The 18,871-nt window shown below is 37.6% G+C and overlaps 1 protein-coding gene across 7 annotated transcripts in view; it reads right to left on the bottom strand.

Annotated features, from left to right (window-relative positions):
* Nucleotides 1-2,954: 2,954 nt before the first annotated feature.
* Nucleotides 2,955-18,871, bottom strand: part of RPGRIP1L (RPGRIP1 like) — a 140,465-nt gene continuing 124,548 nt past the window's right edge. For 6 of the 7 annotated variants that reach the window (XM_043495113.1, XM_043495115.1, XM_043495111.1 and 3 more), the window contains 2 exons: nucleotides 12,473-12,606; nucleotides 2,955-5,051 (listed from right to left, as the gene is read on the bottom strand). In XM_043495113.1, the coding sequence (XP_043351048.1) occupies nucleotides 4,948-5,051; nucleotides 12,473-12,606 (238 nt within the window). In that variant the 3' untranslated portion in view covers nucleotides 2,955-4,947. Of the gene's footprint in view, nucleotides 5,052-12,472; nucleotides 12,607-18,871 lie in introns of those variants that run through there. The other variant, XR_006275170.1, reaches the window with a different exon arrangement.

The raw sequence follows: 18,871 nt of genomic DNA, 5'->3' as shown, positions 1-18,871 counted from the left end.
TGCTCTAATAAATTTGTTAGTCTCTAAGGTGCCACAAGTACTGCTTTTCTTTTTAAGAATATCTGAGGAACAGTGGGGGGTGGGGTGGGGGGGAGAAATAACATGGGGACAGTCTCTACGTAAAAGAATGAATGGACACAAATCAGACCTCAAGAATTATAACATTCAAAAACCAGTTGGAGAACACTTCAATCTCTCTGGTCACTCGATTACAGACCCAAGAGTGGCTATCCTTCAACAAAAAAGCTTCAAAAACAGACTCCAACGAGAGACTGATGAATTGGAATTAATTTGCAAACTGGATACAATTAACTTAGGCTTGAATAGAGACTGGGAATGGATGAGTCATTACACAAAGTAAAACTATTTCCCCATGTTATTTCTCCCCCCCCTCACCCCCCCCCCACTGTTCCTCAGATATTCTTTTCAGAGTAGCAGCCGTGTTAGTCTGTATTCTTTTTTCAGATATTCTTGTTAACTGCTGGAAATAGCCTACCTTGCTTGTCACCATGAAAGGTTTTCCTCCTCCCCCCCCTGCTGCTGGTGATGGCTCATCTTAAGTGATCACTCTCCTTACAATGTGTATGATAAACCCATTGTTTCATGTTCTCTGTGTGTATGTATATATCAATCTCCCCTCTGTTTTTTCCACCAAATGCATCCGATGAAGTGAGCTGTAGCTCACGAAAGCTTATGCTCTAATAAATTTGTTAGTCTCTAAGGTGCCACAAGTACTCCTTTTCTTTTAGTGAATTCAGTGAGATTCTACTCAGGTAATGCAGTCTACCCATGCATAGTTGTAGGATTGGGGCTTAGGTCTAATTATTAAAGCCTAAAGTTTGAATGACCAATTCATAAAGTAAATAATTGTAAATATCTGTTCCTTTGTGGAACACACAAAAAATTGGTTTGAAATATGATCATTCTCCTGCATACAAATCTGAATACCCAACGGTATTCAAAAAATGAAGTTTTTCTTGCCTTCAAACATATTAATATATGTGGCAAAATTATAGGAGAATTTGAATTTGTACACAATGATCAGTTCTAATACAAACTGAGAAAACTGAATGTAACAGCTGTTATTTGGCCTAGTTATCCTTTGTGTTTTTATGGTATTATGCAAATGCGCTATACAGAAAACAAAATAATAAACAAGATAACAAAATAATCTAACAAAAATATTTATACTAATACTGTCATCTTTGGTTGTAAAAGTGCTATTGAAGTCAAGCTTAGGAAACCTCAAACTCTTCTCAACACAGATATAATTTAATGAGTCATATATAATAGTATAAATGCACAATACAATAAATGGTGATTCTTCATATAGCATAATTGACTAACTGAATTCACATGATTACTGTCTAGATGCATGGGGTATTTTGTCCCTAAGTATTCTATTCCTGAGTTACCTGACAGTTTATATGAGATGGAATGGTAGACAAAAATTGGAACACTTTGCGCCTTACTTTGGCTTACCTGTGCATACAGACACGAACACCAGAAAGCCTGCAGGAACAGCAGTGCAGTTGTAGTGCACAGCAAAGGAAACCTTCTGCAATCCACATTTCACTGTAAAGTTACAAGGAGCTTGCCACACAGGCCACAACAAGCAAAGCAGAGATGTACAATGTGGCACAGCAAAGGGGGTACGCGAGTATGGGTTGACTGTACATGCCTAAACCAACTTCTCCATGCCCTCTCTGTATACATCCCTAAACAATTCACTCCTTTTCTAAGGCCCTGTCTAGACTAGGAAAAGTGTTATTGTTTTTTTAAAATATATTAGCTCATATGTTTAAACTAAGTATGGTTAAAAATGTGTTAGCACCTATTAGAGAGTTTAACATGTTTTTTTTAAGCAGCACTTACTTAAATGTGTTTGCTAATACATTAAAAAACCCTACCTTGTTTTAGTCTAGACAAAAGTAGTTGCAATAGATGGAACTGTTTGCAGACAGGGATTTTTTTCAAGCTGCTCACATCTAGAATCTATGCACATATTAATGATACCAGTGCAGTTTCTATATGTACCTCTTTGTGTTACTTTTCCTGCACTAGTTACAATTTGGACCCAGGATTAACTGCAGGTTGGAAGTACAAACTACTTACTGCTGGAAAAAAAAATACTAGAAATTTTTGAATGTGTAGGTTGCAGAAGATGTAATATGGTTCAGTTCATTGCTGGGAAAATCCACACTAAATAATATGTTTTACTAGCAACAATATGAAAAGAAATTGGGATTTTTTTTTTAAATCAGAAACTAGAAAATAGTCAGCTTTACAATGAAATATGGTTAAGAACCTGAAGCATATTATACATGTTAATGTCAGAGTCACTGAGAATGGTTAACATGATGTAACCCAGGGGTCAGCAACCTCTCAGAAGTGGTGTGCCGAATCTTCATTTATTCACTCTAATTTAAGATTTTGCGTGCCAGTAATACATTTTAACATTTTGAGAAGGTCTCTTTCTATAAGTCTATAATATATAACTAAACTATTGCTATATGTAAAGTAAATAAGGTTTTTAAAATGTTTAAGAAGCTTCATTTAAAATTAAATGAAAATGAAGAGCCCACTGGACTGGTGGCCAGGACCCGGGCAGTGTGAGTGTCACTGGAAATCAGCACGCATGCAGTCTTTGGCACACGTGCCATAGGTTGCCTACCCCTGATGTAACCAAATATCAACCAGAATATACTGCAGTAATTTACCACAGAGATCGGTGTGTAATGAATTTGATAGCTTAGCCTCAGTTTCCAACTTCAGATGAAGATTAAATGTTAAGGGTGTTACTGTAAATATAACATGAACATGGTTGATGAACATGTAAGATGAATATGGTTGATTTTCTAATTTTACCACATGGTTTACTTCAGAAGAAAATAAGCATTAGTAATAGTTTTGTAGCTCAGTAAACAGTCAAAAAAATCAATACAACTCACTTCTTTGTTTATGTGGAAGATATTTAGTTTGGGTTGAAAGTATCAGAACCATAATATGAACCTCCTGGTAGAATACCACAACTAAATTTCTGAAAAGCCACTTGGTTAATCTCAGTGTTGAATCTAGCTGTTTTAAATTACCATAATACATAATAACAGTCTTAATGACAATAAAGATGCACAGTGCCAAAGAAAGCTTGAAATAGTGTCCAAAACAACGAGCTAAGAGCCAGCCCAAGTGACAAACATACATATGTCTGTTTACAAGGAATGGAGGCGTTTAGGAATGCTGATGCCTGCGGTCTCCAGAATGTTCCAGAGGATTGAATTGTGAGGATTTACAAAGTCTGGATGAGAGCAACACTGCTCCTGGAGATGGTAGGCCCTAAAATGGAGGCATCCATCAGTTCATGGCAGAATTTAGAGATATCTGTGGTCAGAATAGAGTCCATTGGCCTCATAATGTACATCAACAAATTAATATTGTATAGATGTCATTTCAAAGCCTCCTAAAGACGAAGAGGCATTATTAACGTGATTAGAGCACAGATAGTTCAAACGGTATGCAGATATTCAAACTTGCATTTTGCATTATAGCCGTTTTTTTTTTTTTTTTTGCTGTTGAACTGTAATGAATTGTCTCATAATCTATTCCATCTTCTTGCCATTAGCAGGCTTTGAATGTTCACAAATAGGAGCAAAGAACTCATTTTCCAGAGGTTTAATCACACAAAGAGCGAATGCCTAATTCTCTAAATGAAATGGTCTGTGTTCACTGAAGCAGAGATTTAATATATCACGGCAAATTAGGTAGATTTTAATAAATTACTTATCTCTCTGAATACTTTACATATGCTTATGAAGAAACATAGCCTGTTTGCAAACAGTGAAAACCCACAGCCTATAAAATCCTTTGAAGAAAATGACAAATAAAATAAATTAAAAAATGAAATGCATTATCTCCTAGTTCTCCAGAGACAATTCTTTTGCTGCATTGATTCACAACTCCATTAAAAATATCAATTAAATCTTTCATTGAGATTGGTTAAAAGCTAGAAAATTAACTTTCCAAGCTTCTTTCTAGCCACTGGTTATCCAGATACAAGGATCATTGTATGTGTTTGATGTAAGTTTTAAAAGTGATCAAAAAAACACTTGCCTGTCCCTACAGCTCAAACTAAGCGGAACTGAATCAGATTGATTCTTTTATATTTTCTTTCTGTGCTTTGAGAGCTGTTAGTTGAAACTGTAAATCTCTTTTACAGTATATGAAAATTGAGTTTACCCTCCCCCTCCTTCAAATAATGATAATCATAAACAACTACTTATAATGTTAGTAGAAGGGCAAAAGTTATTTTTAAAAAAGCTTGCAGTAATTTAATAAGTCTTGCAACTAGCCTCATTCTTTATATTTAATTGATAGAAACTGCACGCATCAAAGAAAACGCATACTGAGATTTAATGTGCATAAAATGGATATTAGCATTTTAAAGAGGCAGATTAACACATTAATCCAAGTGATTTTCATATATTGCTTCTAATAAAATCTTCACAGTATAAAATTCTTAATGAGGCTAATCACTGGCATTGCATTTAGTGGGGTGATTAGGGATAACATAAAAGTATTTTTAATCAGTTTTCTAAGGCTTAAGCTTTTTTATTAAAAATTAAAAATTCAACTTGCATTTTTATTACTGTTTTATGTAAGAAAAATGTTGAAAATGCAAATAAAGCACATCATTCAATCATGTAGGTATTAATTATTTACAAGACGTTGTCCATTGTGGAGAGAGTCTTAGCCTTAGGGGGAAATATAAAAACAAACAGACTGAAAAGTATACAAAACTTTACTACTATAAATCAAGCATGCTTTTCATATAAATTATACATTAAATATACTGTAGTAATTACAAAAATCTCATCTTCGAAGAGCTATCAAGCATGTATTTACACTGGGAGAAGCAGCATCTGTAGGCACACTTTTCTTTCATGCCTCCTAGTCATTTTTGTGTTCCTCATAGACTGAACGCAGAGCATGGAGGGCCTCCACTGTTACTTTGAGCTTTCCAATTATTGCACTATCATCTTGTGAATCGAAAACTAGAAAGGAAACATCAGACAACAATATTAGCAATTTAATTTAGTTTTTGTGTTACAATAATTTCACTTTAGCATTTGGGAAGATTAAAAGGCAACCATACAAGGTTAAAAAAATAACTATCACTTCTAGTGCTCAATCCTGCAAGATGCTGAGTACTATCTACCCAACTGAAGTGAGGGGGAGGAGATGGTGCTCGGCACCTTACAGGATTGAGTCCTTTCAACACTAGGATGGAGGAATACTTTAAATTCCACCTCAATAATGATTGGTGCAAGGTTTAATTTTCAAGCTAAGAAAGCAGTATTTATTATATACCTTCCCAAATTGTTTGTTCATTTTTCATAGTAAATAAATATCACACAAGGACACATATACATTTAGGGTTTGATCCTGCTCTTGCTGAAGTCAATGAGTGTGTTGCCATCAACTTCAGTAGCAGCAGAATCAGACCCTTGTTATCTATGCATTAGTACACAAGCTAATGAGGTGTGAATTGTCTATGTTATAGCCGGCTGTGTGCATGATTGGGGCTTGAATCATGCAGTTCAGATATTAATATACAGATGACAAGTTGATGTTGTCTTAGTGAAACACAATATGATTTTGACTCCAGGCTTCTTGCATGCTATAGACAAATGTAGACAAAGACATTATTCCCTCTTAGGGTGAACCGCGACCAGATAACACATTTTTTAAAAATCGACATCTTTGTCTACATTGGGTGCTTAAATGGTGTTTAAAAACTTGACATTTAACATTTAGCTAACACATTTTAAAATACCATTAATTTTTCCAGTCTAAAGAAGTCCAATGAGAGGCTCTGCCGCTGTGATTGCCAAAGTGCTGCTAGCAAACATACTCCTCTCTCCTGGGCCTCTATGCAAGGCTATGAGGCTCCTCAAACGAAAGTCTCAATAGAATTTTTTTTTTTGAATAAACACAAAGTTTTGGGGGTGGCGGTTGGGTCAGAACAGCCCCTCAGAGCTAATTTAGCAGTAAGCAAATGGTATGATTATGTGTTGTATTCATTGCAGGGACCAGGATACCTCACCTGGGAACCTGCAGACAGCTTTACTTCATGCCACAATTTCCAGACTGTTAGGGCAGCTCAGGACAAGCTTGGAATAAGAAGAGGGTAAGGCACTCTCTGTAACTTTAAGTTTGTTTATATGTACAAGAGACAGTGTTGTGTAGTTGATAACTTAAAGGACAGACAGGATAGGACTCCTGGATTCTATTTCCAGCACTGCTATTGATTTTCTGCATGCTTGGACAAGGCACTAAAAGTGTACACTGTTTGCTTAAAAAGTACATTTTCTGGATGTTTTTCTTTTTACCTACTATTGTCACAAGTAACATTTAAGATTGCTATAAATGGAGAGATTAGAGAAAAACAATATTTCTCCTATATTTTTTCCACTTATTTACATTGTTCTTTTGATAGCACTTAGTGTATATTTAGTGCCAATGTTTCCCTTGTGTCAATCACTTTCTCTGGATCTTCTTGTATGCCTTTCATACAACAACCCAAGACAGTAAAAAAGACATTTAAAAAAGAAAATGTGATTCTAAAGCCACAAAAATGGCAAAGTGTAGATGTAGTTCTTGAAACTACTTTTATACAATTTTTTTAATTAACTAGATTTTGAGTTCACAGTGCCCCTTTAACCTCTCTGTGCATCAGTTTATTCATCAATGGAAAAAAGTATAACGACTATCACTTCGGAGGGATTTTGATAAACTTCATTATTTGTAAAGAGCTTGAGAATCCCAAATGACAGGTGCTATATTCAATAAGTGCCTATTATTATTAAATTTAGTAAAGGTCTGGACCTAAAAGGCCTGATCTTCAAGAAGAATATTTTTACAATGATTTACATTGAGGAAATTTCTTGAGAGATGTTCTTTTCCTGTTGTGATGTAATAAAAGGAAGTTACTCACCTTGTGCAGTAACAATGGTTCTTCGAGATGTGTCTCTATGGGTGCTCCACTGTAGGTGTATGTGCGCCCCTGTGCCTCTAATCGGAGATTTTTCGTAGCAGTGTCCGTTGAGCCTGTGTATGAGCTCTCCCTCCCTCATGGTCTGCCTTGAGGCTATCTAGCACTGTGTGGGTGAACCTCACCTCAGTTCCCTCTCTACTGTCCTATAGAGAACTCCGAAGTAGAAGGGAGGAGGGCGGGTTGTGGAGCACGCATAGGGACACATCTCAAAGAACCATCATTACTGCACATAGTGAGTAACTTCCTCTTCTTCTTTGAGTACTGTCCCTGTGGGTGCTCCACTGTCGGTGACTCCTGAACAGTACCCACCACTGGAGGCTGGGACTTCAGAGTGGAGTCTGGTACTACAGAGTACAGTGGAGTTGAAGATGGCGTCGGGGGCCAAATCTTCAGTGATCGTATAATGTTCTGACAAAGTATGGGCTGAGGCCCAAGTCGCTGCTCTACAGATTACTGAGATAGCGATATCTTTAAGGAATGTGATCGAGGTGGAAATTGATCTCGCAGAGTGCGTATGGACTCTGGACGGAGGCAGCAGGTTGCGCTCTTGATAACAGTGATTAATGCAATCAAAACCATTTGGATAGTCTGAGACAATATCACAGAGCCTTCGGATCTTTCTGTGAACAAAAGGAAGAGTTTAGGAGATTTCCTAAAGTCTTTAGTCCTGTCCAAGTAGAATGCTAGTGTTCTTCTAACATCTAGCATATGCAGAATTGTCTCCCTGTTGTCACAATGTGGTTTTGGGAAAAAAAAAACAGGGAGATGGATCTGTTGATTCATATGGAAAGTGCAAGAGAAAGTAGGGAGAAACTTGGGATATGGCTTTAGAGTTACTTTGTCTTTAAAAAAGACTGTGAATGGTGGGTGTGCCATCAGGGCCGCTATTTCTCCTATGTGCACAGTGGAGGTGATGGCAATTAGAAATGCTGTCTTCATAGACAGGTGTAAGAAAGAGCAAGTTGCCATGGACTCAAAGGGAGGCCTAGTCAAAGCCCTGAGAACTATGTTAAGATCCCAGGCTGGAGTGGGTGCTCTCACATGCAGGAAGAGATTTCTAATGCCCTTAGGAAATCTACATGTCAGTGGATGAACAAACACCAAATATCTGTCTACCTGGAGGTTGAAGTTTTCTCCCTGCTAGATGTACCTTAAGGGAGCTGAGTGAGAGTTTTGACCTCTTGAGGTCTAAAATGTAGTGTAAAATGAGAGAGAGGGAAGATGAGGTTGTGTCTGTGTATTTAGAATGACAACAAATTGGAATAGTTTCCATTTTGTAGGTAAGTATGTTGAGTGATCAACTTTTGGCTGTGTAGCAACACATCTTTCAGCTTGTCAGAGTACTCTGCCTCTAAGCCTTGGAACTAAGAAGGAGCCAAGCCTGGAGATGGAGGACCCGCAGGTTGAGGTGAAGGATCAGCCTATTGTTTTGAGAGAGCAGGTGAAAAATGGTTCGAAGAGGAACCATGGGGCATATTACCATCTGTGTCAGGTAAGGGAACCAGACTTGTCTTGGCCAGGAGGGGCCATCAGAATAACTCTTGCTTTGTCTCGTTGAATTTTTAACAGGATCTTGGATAACTGAGGAAACTGGGAAAAGGCATATAAGAGGTTCTAGTCCCATGAGGATGAGGGCATCTTCCAGTGAATGTTTCCCCAGGCCAGCCCTGGAGCAGTAAGTAATGAAGAGATCCGTAGTCAGGGTTGCTCAAAGGGTGAATAAGTCTTGTAGCACCTCTGAATTCAGTTCCCATTCATGATTGTGACAAAAATTCTGACTGAGACTGTCGGCTGTCACATTCTGTATCCCTGGTAGATAGACAGCTGAGGTGAGCACATTATGATGGATGCACCAATTCCAAAATTTGAGTGCTTCCTGGCAGATCTGGCACCCCCTGGGTGATTTATGTAAAACATACAGGTCATATTAAGTCCATCATGATCTTCATGTGGGTGTTCTTGATGAAAGGCAGAAAGTGTGCCCAGGCATTCCTGACGCCCTTAGCTCCAAAAGAGTGATATGGAAGGTCACTTTTGTGGAAGGCCATTTGCCCTAAACCTTGTGGCTGTGTAGGTGAGCTCCCCAGCCTATTAGAGAGGCATCTGTCCTAAAGTGGTGAGTTTGCATAGCGGGAGGAATGCTCTCGCTTGTACTGCATCAAGGTTGGTGCTGATAAACTCCAGTCCCTCTACTGGGGTTAGTGTGCTGCTACAATGAAGAGAATCTTGGAGAATACCCTGGGTGGAGCAGTCTGTACTGATAATGGTCCTGCCCAAAGGTAAACCGTAGGAAGTCTCCTGTATGATGGTTGTATTGAGACATGGAAGTAGACATCTTGTAAGTTGAGGGCCAGAAATCAATCTCCTGGCTTTAGAGCTGGAATAATGGTTTCTAGTGTGACCATCTTGAATGTCAGTGCCTTCCCATATTTGTTTAATGCTCTTAGATCTAGAAGAGGCCTCCATCTTCCCTTCGTCTTCGGGATCAGGAAATAATGGGAGTAAAACCCCTTGCTTCTGAGTTGCACTGGGATTGGTTCTATGCCCCTAGGCATAACAAATGATATATTTCCAGATGAAGTAGGTTCTCATGAGAAGGGTCCCTGAAGGGTGATGGAGAAGGAGGGTTGGAATGGGGGAGGGATATGAATTGAATGGTGTAACTCTTCGAAATAATCTCCAGGACCCATCTGTCAGAGATGATATTCTCCCAAATGCTGTGAAGTAGGGCCAGGCAATTTCTGAAGGGGTATGACAGGTGTGTAGATGGAAGCTGATGTTGCAAGGTATAACTGTTCGGGCCCTTGACCAACCCATCAAAAGTGCTTAGAAGAGGCGGTTTGAGAGGTTGCGTACTGGGATATGGACTGCTTCCACTTTTGAGCCCTGGTCCTCTTACACTGCAGCTCGAAACATTGCTGAGATGGAGGGTATTGAGGAGATTGTGATCTGTGCTGTGGCTGAAGGTATATCTTCTCTTCTGTCCTGCAGTGTAGATTCCTAGGGAGTGTAATGTGGTCTGGGAATCCTTCAGGATGTGGAGAGAAAATCTGTTTTCTCCGCAAAGCATTTGGGCCCTTCAAACTGGAAGTCTTCTCCAGCTCTTTGGGGAACTCAGAAAGGTGTAGCCAAGAATCCTGCCTCAGTACCACTGTCATAGAGACCTGAGTAAAAAATGAAACACTAACTGCTAAGGAGAACAAAAGAAAAAAACAACTATGATTTATGCCAATGACACTGGTAAGGAAGGGACAACTGCTCACTCCATTTCAAGGCCAAAGGTGGTTGAGAAGGAACTGTGGCAGGGGGGTTGCCCGCACAGTGCTAGATAGCCTTGAGGCAGACCACGAGGGAGGGGAAGCACATGTGCGGGCTCAATGGACACTGCTACCAAAAATCTCCAATTAAAAGGACAGTGGCGCACATACACGTACAGTGGAGCACTCATAGGGATACTACTTGAAGAACTGTTTATGTATCTCTAATTTCACGTGTTCTAGACATTCAGAACACACACTGATGCTATACAAGACTCTAAATAGAACAGAATACAAAACAAATAGTGATGGTTTGCATAAAATCTACCAATTAGCCAGGATAATTAGTCCCTCTCTTACCCTGAACACGAAAGGTATCCAAGATTCAAAATGTTTTAAAGGAGGAGTAAGTGGAATTTAAGTAATACAACACTGTTGACTGTCACAGTACTCAAATACCTGTTTATAACTTTTTACATTGGTACTTTCCATTCCAGTTTAAATTAAAATTACATTGCAGCAAAAAGCACAAGTCACGGCAAAGTAGAATTTCTTAGCTTTCATCTAAACTACTTCGTAAGATTTGGCAGTCTCATATCCTAAAATGAAATTAACATCTGGGACATTTGAAGACACCAGGGGATGATGGAAGAGAACAAATGGTTCAGGCAAAATAAGAACCAGCCCAAACCCACATACTCATTGATTCAAAGAATTGAAACTCTTCCAGTGTATGGAAGTCTGCTTGTTCTCATCATTTACCTACTTCACTTGAATTCTGGCATGTGCTCTAGGAACTTAGAAGTGCATAGTGTACTCTGGAATTTCAGCTCTAGCACAGTTGCAAGCACACGCAAAAAATGGATATCGAGAATAGACAAGAAGCATCAGTCATTCATTCCCCACTCAGCCCCACCACATTACTAACTCAAGAACTCAATATTACATCATTCAGTTTCCTCTGCACGTCCAACACCAAGTCAGCTCCCACATCAGGTGGGGAAGAGAAAGAGACCTTTATTGGCTGTAGCCCGTTCCCTGTGACCTAGGGCAATGGGAGAGACTCTAAGGGTACATCTACATTGCAAAAAAAAAAAAACCAAAACCCCACCTCAGTGGCAGTGAGTTTTAGAGCCAACATCAACTGTTTCAGCCTCATGATATAGGGCTACAGATAGCAGTCTAGATGTTACTATTTAGGCTGGAGGCCAAGTGAGGGATGGGAAGGGCTAGAAGAAGCCAGCAGGGAGACCTCTCTCCTCCCCACAAGAAAATGAAAGATTCAGCATCTCATCATACTTCTTCAGATGGTCCTCCCTGCTCCAGACAGTCACCACCTATGTTTGCCAGATGGGAAATTAATCAACTGTAATTGAGCTTGCTCTAACTGAATATCGAATGTAAAATCAATACTCTTTTGTCATGTCTTAGATACACATTTCATACAGAGGACAGAGTATCTTTGTTTAAGATTCAGAATTGGTGTATTTAGCATGAATTCAGACAGTTGAACTATATAAACCATGTGTGTATTATACACAATACTTGAACATTCTGTGGGTCTAAAACCTGAGGGTCTACATTAGGGGACCCAATTACTTATTGAAGTCACTGGGGTTTTCAAATTGACTTCAACAGAACCAAAATTTGGCCCCTTTCACACCACAGAGATGCTATAATTGCCTACAATGGATATTTGCAGTAGGAAATTATTGACAAAAATGTTGAATATAAAATTAATAAGTTCAGAGGCTTTCCTGGCATTTAAAGAAATACTCTGCTTGTACAAAAGATAAAAATATACTAGTGAGTAATTAGGCCTAACAGTCTCAGGTTTTGTAAACTGATTAATCTAATACTACTTTACTAGTAATACTGTTCAGATTTTTCCCAAACCAGGGACTGTATAACTCTTAGTTAGAAGATAATATTAATTCTATTAAGTTCTTTCAGTTTTAGGGAATACTATTTATTTTCAGGAATAAGTTGTATGAGCAGATGAATTGTGGTAACTTATAAAAGTGATACTGTATGGTTCAATATTATAACAATAATTAAATCATTAAGTATTAAACCTCTCAGAGTAGAGAAGAAAAACTCTAGTAAAATTTTGAAATGAACAGATGTCAAAAGTTAAACCTAAGAACTCTGCTAAACTTACCATTAATATCTTGCTCAATTATGTCTCTTTCTTTCTGAAATATCTCCCTTAGACTGACGTAAGCAAAGCCAATGTCTTCACACTCAAGATCTTGTTCATCTTCTGGAGGGTCACTAACCACTGTAAATCGTATGCTGAGAATAAAACAAAAATTCTCACTCTTGAAATGATCCATAACACCCAATCACTTTGGGACTAAATTCAGACAATAAAACAAATATAAAGGCAGAGCATATCTAGAATCTCCCAATTTAGCATATAAAACAACTCTTGATCAGTGGTTCTCAACCAGGGGTACACATACCCCTGGGGATATGGAGAGGTATTCCATGGGTACATAAACTCATCTAGATATTTGCCTAGTTTACAACAGCTTACATAAAAAGCATTAGCGAAGTCACTATAAACTAAAATTTCATACAATGACTTGTTCATATAACTCTATACATTGTACACTGAAATGGAAGTATAATATTTATATTCCAATTGATTTATTTTATAATTATATGGTAAAAATGAGATTTTTCAGGAATAGTGTGCTGAGACACTTTTGTATTTTTATGTCTGGTTTTGTAAGCAAGTAGTTTTTAAGCGACGAAACTTGGGATATGCAAGATAAAGCAGACTCCTGAAAGGGGTATAGTAGCCTGGAAAGGTTGAAAGCCACTGCTTTTGATTAGTGCTTCTCAACACTTTTCATAGCAGGACTCAATTTTTCATAGCACATCATCCAGGTTCACCTCCACTGCCTTCCCAGCTGGCTGAGATTTACTTTTCCTCCTCCAATTAGTAATATGGGAAGGACTGGTCATTTGTGACCCCAAGTTGAGATCCCCTGTTTTAGATTAAATACATTTTTTCATAAGGTGACACCTAATTGTTGATCACACAGTAATATATTCAGAGAGGCAGAATTGTCTACAGGACTGAACGTACCTCTCAGAGCCAGAAACTTCTACATTCTTAGCTCATATTGTTCAATCACTTCACCGTTTTCAAAATTAGGAAACTGAAGTACAGAAGTGATTATTCCCACACAACTCTCAGAGCTTTTTATGAGCACTCATGTATGTATAATGCTTTGAAAATGTAAAGCACTACTGTGCTTTTTACTGTGATGACCTTTATTTGCAATTTGTTTGAAATGGCAAATAAACTTTGTCTTTGGGTGGAGGGGGAACCTGGAATAATCAATTTCTATGTTATGTTTTTAATCTTAGCTGGCATATGTATACTTCAGGCTGAAAATGATTAATTAAATATCAGAATTTTGCTGGTTAAATCTTTCTGTACTACAGAAAGTCATCAAGCAGAAGATCTGCTGCTTTACTTCAGTGCTATACCACGTAATAAACTCTAGGCACACAACAAAATGCAAAGGTCACTCACTCTCTTGGCATTATACTGAATCATGATAAATAGATGGTAGAGATATAGGGGCTAGGCAAATCAAATAATAAATCAGCCAGATAGCAGAAATACTAGCCATATTCAGTGAAGCAGTAAATCAACTGCAAAATATTCAGCTGTAAGATATTTGGGAATTTACACATCTGTAATAGTTACTAGAAGAGAATATCCTAGCTAAGAAAAACACCACTAGTTCTTGTTCCAAAACAACAACAACAAAAGTTAGAATCCAAAGCCTGCTGCCCCAGAATTACATATTTGTAATGGAGTGTTATGTATTTGGTGTTCAAAGCTGCATAATAATTAAATCCAGCAATCATGTATAAATACACAGCAAGTGCATCTCCATGTGGACTTCCGGTATTCATTAATTTGAGTCTTTTGATAGTTACCATCATCAGTAAAGAGTGATTCTTGTCTTAGTCAATAATGCTATGATAATTTCATAAGGGTACAAAGACACTTATTACAATTTAAATGGGAAAAAAATCAGTTCTGATCTTCTCTTTACCTGCCCTCCTGCTGTTGCAGCTGCATGCACTGAATGCCTCATACATACCTGCCAAACTTTTTGCCTATTCTGTTTCCTTTTGCTGTGCCCTATATCCCTCATCCCTGTGTCTTTTTGCCATGTCCCATTATCAACATCCATAAAAGAAAAAAATCTTAATTTCCCGTTTTTTCTCTGCTCTCATGCTGCTGCCCTCATTCCCCTGACAAATATAGTTAATATTTTATACCGATTACTGTGTACCCACTGTATGTTTAAAAAAAATCTAAATATAGTGTATTTTGTAAGACCTCTGAACACAATTATTATCCAATCCAAGTAAGGGATCCTTAACGTCTAAGCCCAACAGCTATACAAAATGTTTGCATATCTTCTGAAAACTTAAATTTCAGACATTGCATCCAAATATTACTTTCCTTCTAAAGATATAATTGTAGTGTTCTGTTGGAACTGACTTCAATTAGTGGCTTGTGCAGAGGCCAAAAACACTGGGACTGACCGAATGACAGGAATTCAGAGCTAGCTATTCTTTTGATATGTCTTGGCAATGCTGTTTAAACCATGAATCCTTGTAAACTTTACCAACTTAAAATGTTGTTCAAAAACCATGATCCACAATGAGAAAATCAAGTTACACAAAATCCAGATCCATGAGAGATGATACCTTAAACAAAATATAAACAAATCCTCCTAAAAGCCGTTAACAGTATTAGCAACCACTAAAACATACTTTTATAGTGTTGTATTTTTGTATTCAGCTACTATAATTAACAATACATATTTAGTTAATTTACTTAAACGCCTGTTTTTAGCGAACAACAAACATACTGAAAATAAGAAAAAAAAGGGGACAAAAAAGAAAAATACCTCGGAAGCTACATTAAGAAGGCAGAAGATCTGGCAGATAATGATGGATACAACTCTAAAATCTTTGGCATAGCACTAAACAACAGGAGCAAATAAATAAAAAAACACAACAAAAAAGGAAATAATTCTTGGATACAAAAGAAAAGTATCAAATGAACATCAGAGAAAACTATTCAAACTCTCTAAAGGAGACTGACAGAGGCATGTTTGGAATACCGGGTACTTATTCTTAAAAGTACAGAATGCAGCCAAGGTGACTCAGCAACTATGGTTACTCAAACACTTGGAGAAATCAGTTATGTGATTGGGATGGTGAAGATAGAGGAAGGAATTGTGAACCAGCAAAGTCCTTTCCTCACTGTAGCACAGAATACACAGTGATCAAACTCAATCTTTGTAGGGTTCTTTCTTATTGGCAGTTAAAATAGCAAAAAAACAACACACGGATAAGATTTGTTATCCTTGTGAGGCTGATCCTAGTGTTACCCTCTAGGTCAGGGGTTCTCAAACAGGGAGTCGTGAAGTTATTACATGGGGGTCATGAGCTGTCAGCCTCCAACCCAAACCCCGCTTTGCCTCCAGCATTTATAATGGGGTTAAATATATTTTTAAAAGTGATTTTAATTTTTAAGGGTGGGGGGTCGCACTCAGAGACTTGCTATGTGAAAGGGGTCACCAGTACAAAAGTTGGAGAACCACTGCTCTAGGTTCTCTCTCACAGACTCTAGTTCCCTCTGCCCAGAGAACCACTCCCTACATTCCCTTTCTGTGGTTTAGTAGGCTAATCAGCAGTGCTACCAATGAGTCAGCAGGAACCAGTAAGCATTTCCAGGCAGGGTCCACTACCTGCTAACACGGTGGGCAAAGACTTTACCATCTTATCAAAGGTACCATTGAGAAATATTTGATAAAAATTCCAAGGGAAGAAGAGTGGATACCGAAACAAACCTTGTATGCCAATGGAGGTCCGAGGGATAAAGGAATTTTAAATAGAATTTTTTTAAACAGTGAGTACTCCATATACAGGACTACCATTGGCAGCAAGAGGAAATTAATACATTTTATTATTAATTATTGTTCTGAGGCCCAGCCCCACAATGCTAAGCACTATACACACCTATAAGAAAAAGATAGTTCTTGCCCCCCAAAGAGCTTACATTCTGCATATAAAACAAGAGACACCAGATAGAAACAACTTACAAACAAGGGTTTTTGGGGAGTGGGGGTAGTGGGAGGAGATAAAGGTAACAATGAGATAATTATTGTAAGCATAATGAACTGTGATCATTGGGTACCAGCTACTTAATCACTGTTGAATGATTTGAAGATTTCATAGGAGAGGTGAATTTTAGGGCTGTTGATTAATCGGAGTTAACTCACGCGATTAACTCAAAAAAATAATCGCAATTAATCGCACTGTTAAACAACAGAATACCAATTGAAATTTATTTAATATTTTTGGATTTTTTTCTACAATTTCAAATATATCAATTTCAATTACAACACAGAATAAAGTGTACAGTGTTCACTTTATATTATTTTTGATTACAAACATTTGCACTGTAAAAATGATAAACAAAAGAAATAGTATTTTTCAATTCACCTCAGACAAGTACTGTTGTGCAAGCTCTTTCTCATGGAAGTGCAACTTACAAATGTAGAATTAGGTACAAAAATAACCGCATTCAAAAACAAAACAATGTAAAACTTTAGCGCCTACAAGTCCACTCAGTCCTACTTCTTGTTCAGCCAATCGCTAAGACAAACAAGTTTGTTTACATTTCAGGGAGATAATGCTGCCTACTTCTTAAATACAATGTTACCAGAAAGTGAGAACAGGCATTTGCATGGCACTGTTGTAGCTGGCATTGCAAGATATTTACATGCCAGCTACACTAAAGATTCATTTGCCTTTTCATGATTCGGCCATCATTCCAGAGGACATGCTTCCATGCTGATGATGCTTGTTAAAAAAAATAATGCATTAATTAAATTTATGAACTCCTTGGGGGAGAACTGTATGTCTCCTACTCTGTTTTACCCGCATTCTGCCACATATTTCATATTATAGCAGTCTCGGATGATGACCCAGCACATGTTGTTCGTTTTAAGAACAATTCCATTGAAAATTGGACAAAATGCAAAGAAGGTACCAATGTGAAATTTCTAATGATAGCTCTAGCACTCGACCCAAGATTTCAGAATTTGAAGTGCCTTCCAAAATCTGAGAGGGATGAGGTGTGGAGCATGCTTTCAGAAGTCTTAAAAGAGCAACACTTGTGGAAACTACAGAACCCAAACCACCAAAAAAGAACATCAACCTTCTGTTGGTGGCATCTGAGTCAGATGATGAAAATGAACGTGGGTCGGTCCACACTGCTTTGGATCGTTATTGAGCAGAACCCATCATCAGTATGGATGCATGTTCTCTGGAATGGTTGTTGAAGCATCCAGGGACATATGAATCTTTAGAGCATCTGGCATGTAAATATCTTGTGACGCTGGCGACAACAGTGCCATGCAAACGCCTGTTCTCACTTTCAAGTGATATTGTAAACAAGAAGCGGGCAGCATTATCTTCTGCAAACGTAAACAAACTTATTTTTCTGAGTGATAAGCTGAATAAGAAATAGGACTGAGTGGACTTGTAGGCTCTTAAGTTTTACATTGTTTTGTTTTTGAATGCAGATTTTTTTTTTGGTACATAATTCTAGATTTGTAAGTTCTACTTTCATGCTAAAGAGACTGCACTACAGTACTTGTATTAGGTGAATTAAAAAATACTATTTCTTTTATTTTTTATAGTGCAAATATTTGTAATAAAAATAAATATAAAGTGAGCACTTTACACTTTGTATTCTGTGTTGTAACTGAAATTAATATATTTGAAAATGTAGAAAACATTTAAATAGTATTCTATTATTGTTTAACAGCATGATTAATCGCAATTAATTTTTTAAATTGCTTAACAGCCCTAGTGTATTTTAATAAATAACAACTGGTGGATTTAATAAATAAAATCAAAGCATAGGCAAGGGGAATGAGGTAATATCTTTTATTGGATTCACTTCTTTTGGTGAAAGAGGCAAGCTTTCAAGCTTGACTCTTTCACCAACAGAAGTGGGTCCAATAAAAGATACTGCATCTCCTATCTTGTCTCTAATATCCTGGAACCAACGTGGCTACAAAACTGCACACAAAATCAAAATAGATATTCACTTATTTAGCACTTTTATCCATGCTTTCAAAAACTTTTGACAAACATTAATGCAGTAGGGACTCAACACTTGTATAAGGAAATTAAGTAGAAACAGAGGCTCAGAGAGGTTAAGTGACTTTCCCAAGGTTATACAATATGTCTGTGGGGAAAATGCAGGAGACTTGAGTCTTCTGACTGAGTTTTGTGGTGTAATGACAAAGCCTTTTCCTGATTAAAAAAAATGAAGAGTTTTCTGAAGAGAGTTAGTGGGGCCTCATAAGAAGGAAAATTGTGTGGTACTCCACATTTGCTAACCTAAATGCGATTCCAGGAATGGCCCCCATTTCCTCAGATTACCTATTGCTCGTATGTTAAATATAGTAAAGCATTCTATTTATCTGCATATTTTTTT

The sequence above is a fragment of the Dermochelys coriacea genome, chromosome 12, assembly GCF_009764565.3.
Source record: "Dermochelys coriacea isolate rDerCor1 chromosome 12, rDerCor1.pri.v4, whole genome shotgun sequence".
Classification (NCBI taxonomy): domain Eukaryota; kingdom Metazoa; phylum Chordata; order Testudines; family Dermochelyidae; genus Dermochelys; species Dermochelys coriacea.
The sequence above is the reverse complement of the archived record's forward strand: the minus strand, read 5'-3'. Positions and strand labels throughout refer to the sequence as shown.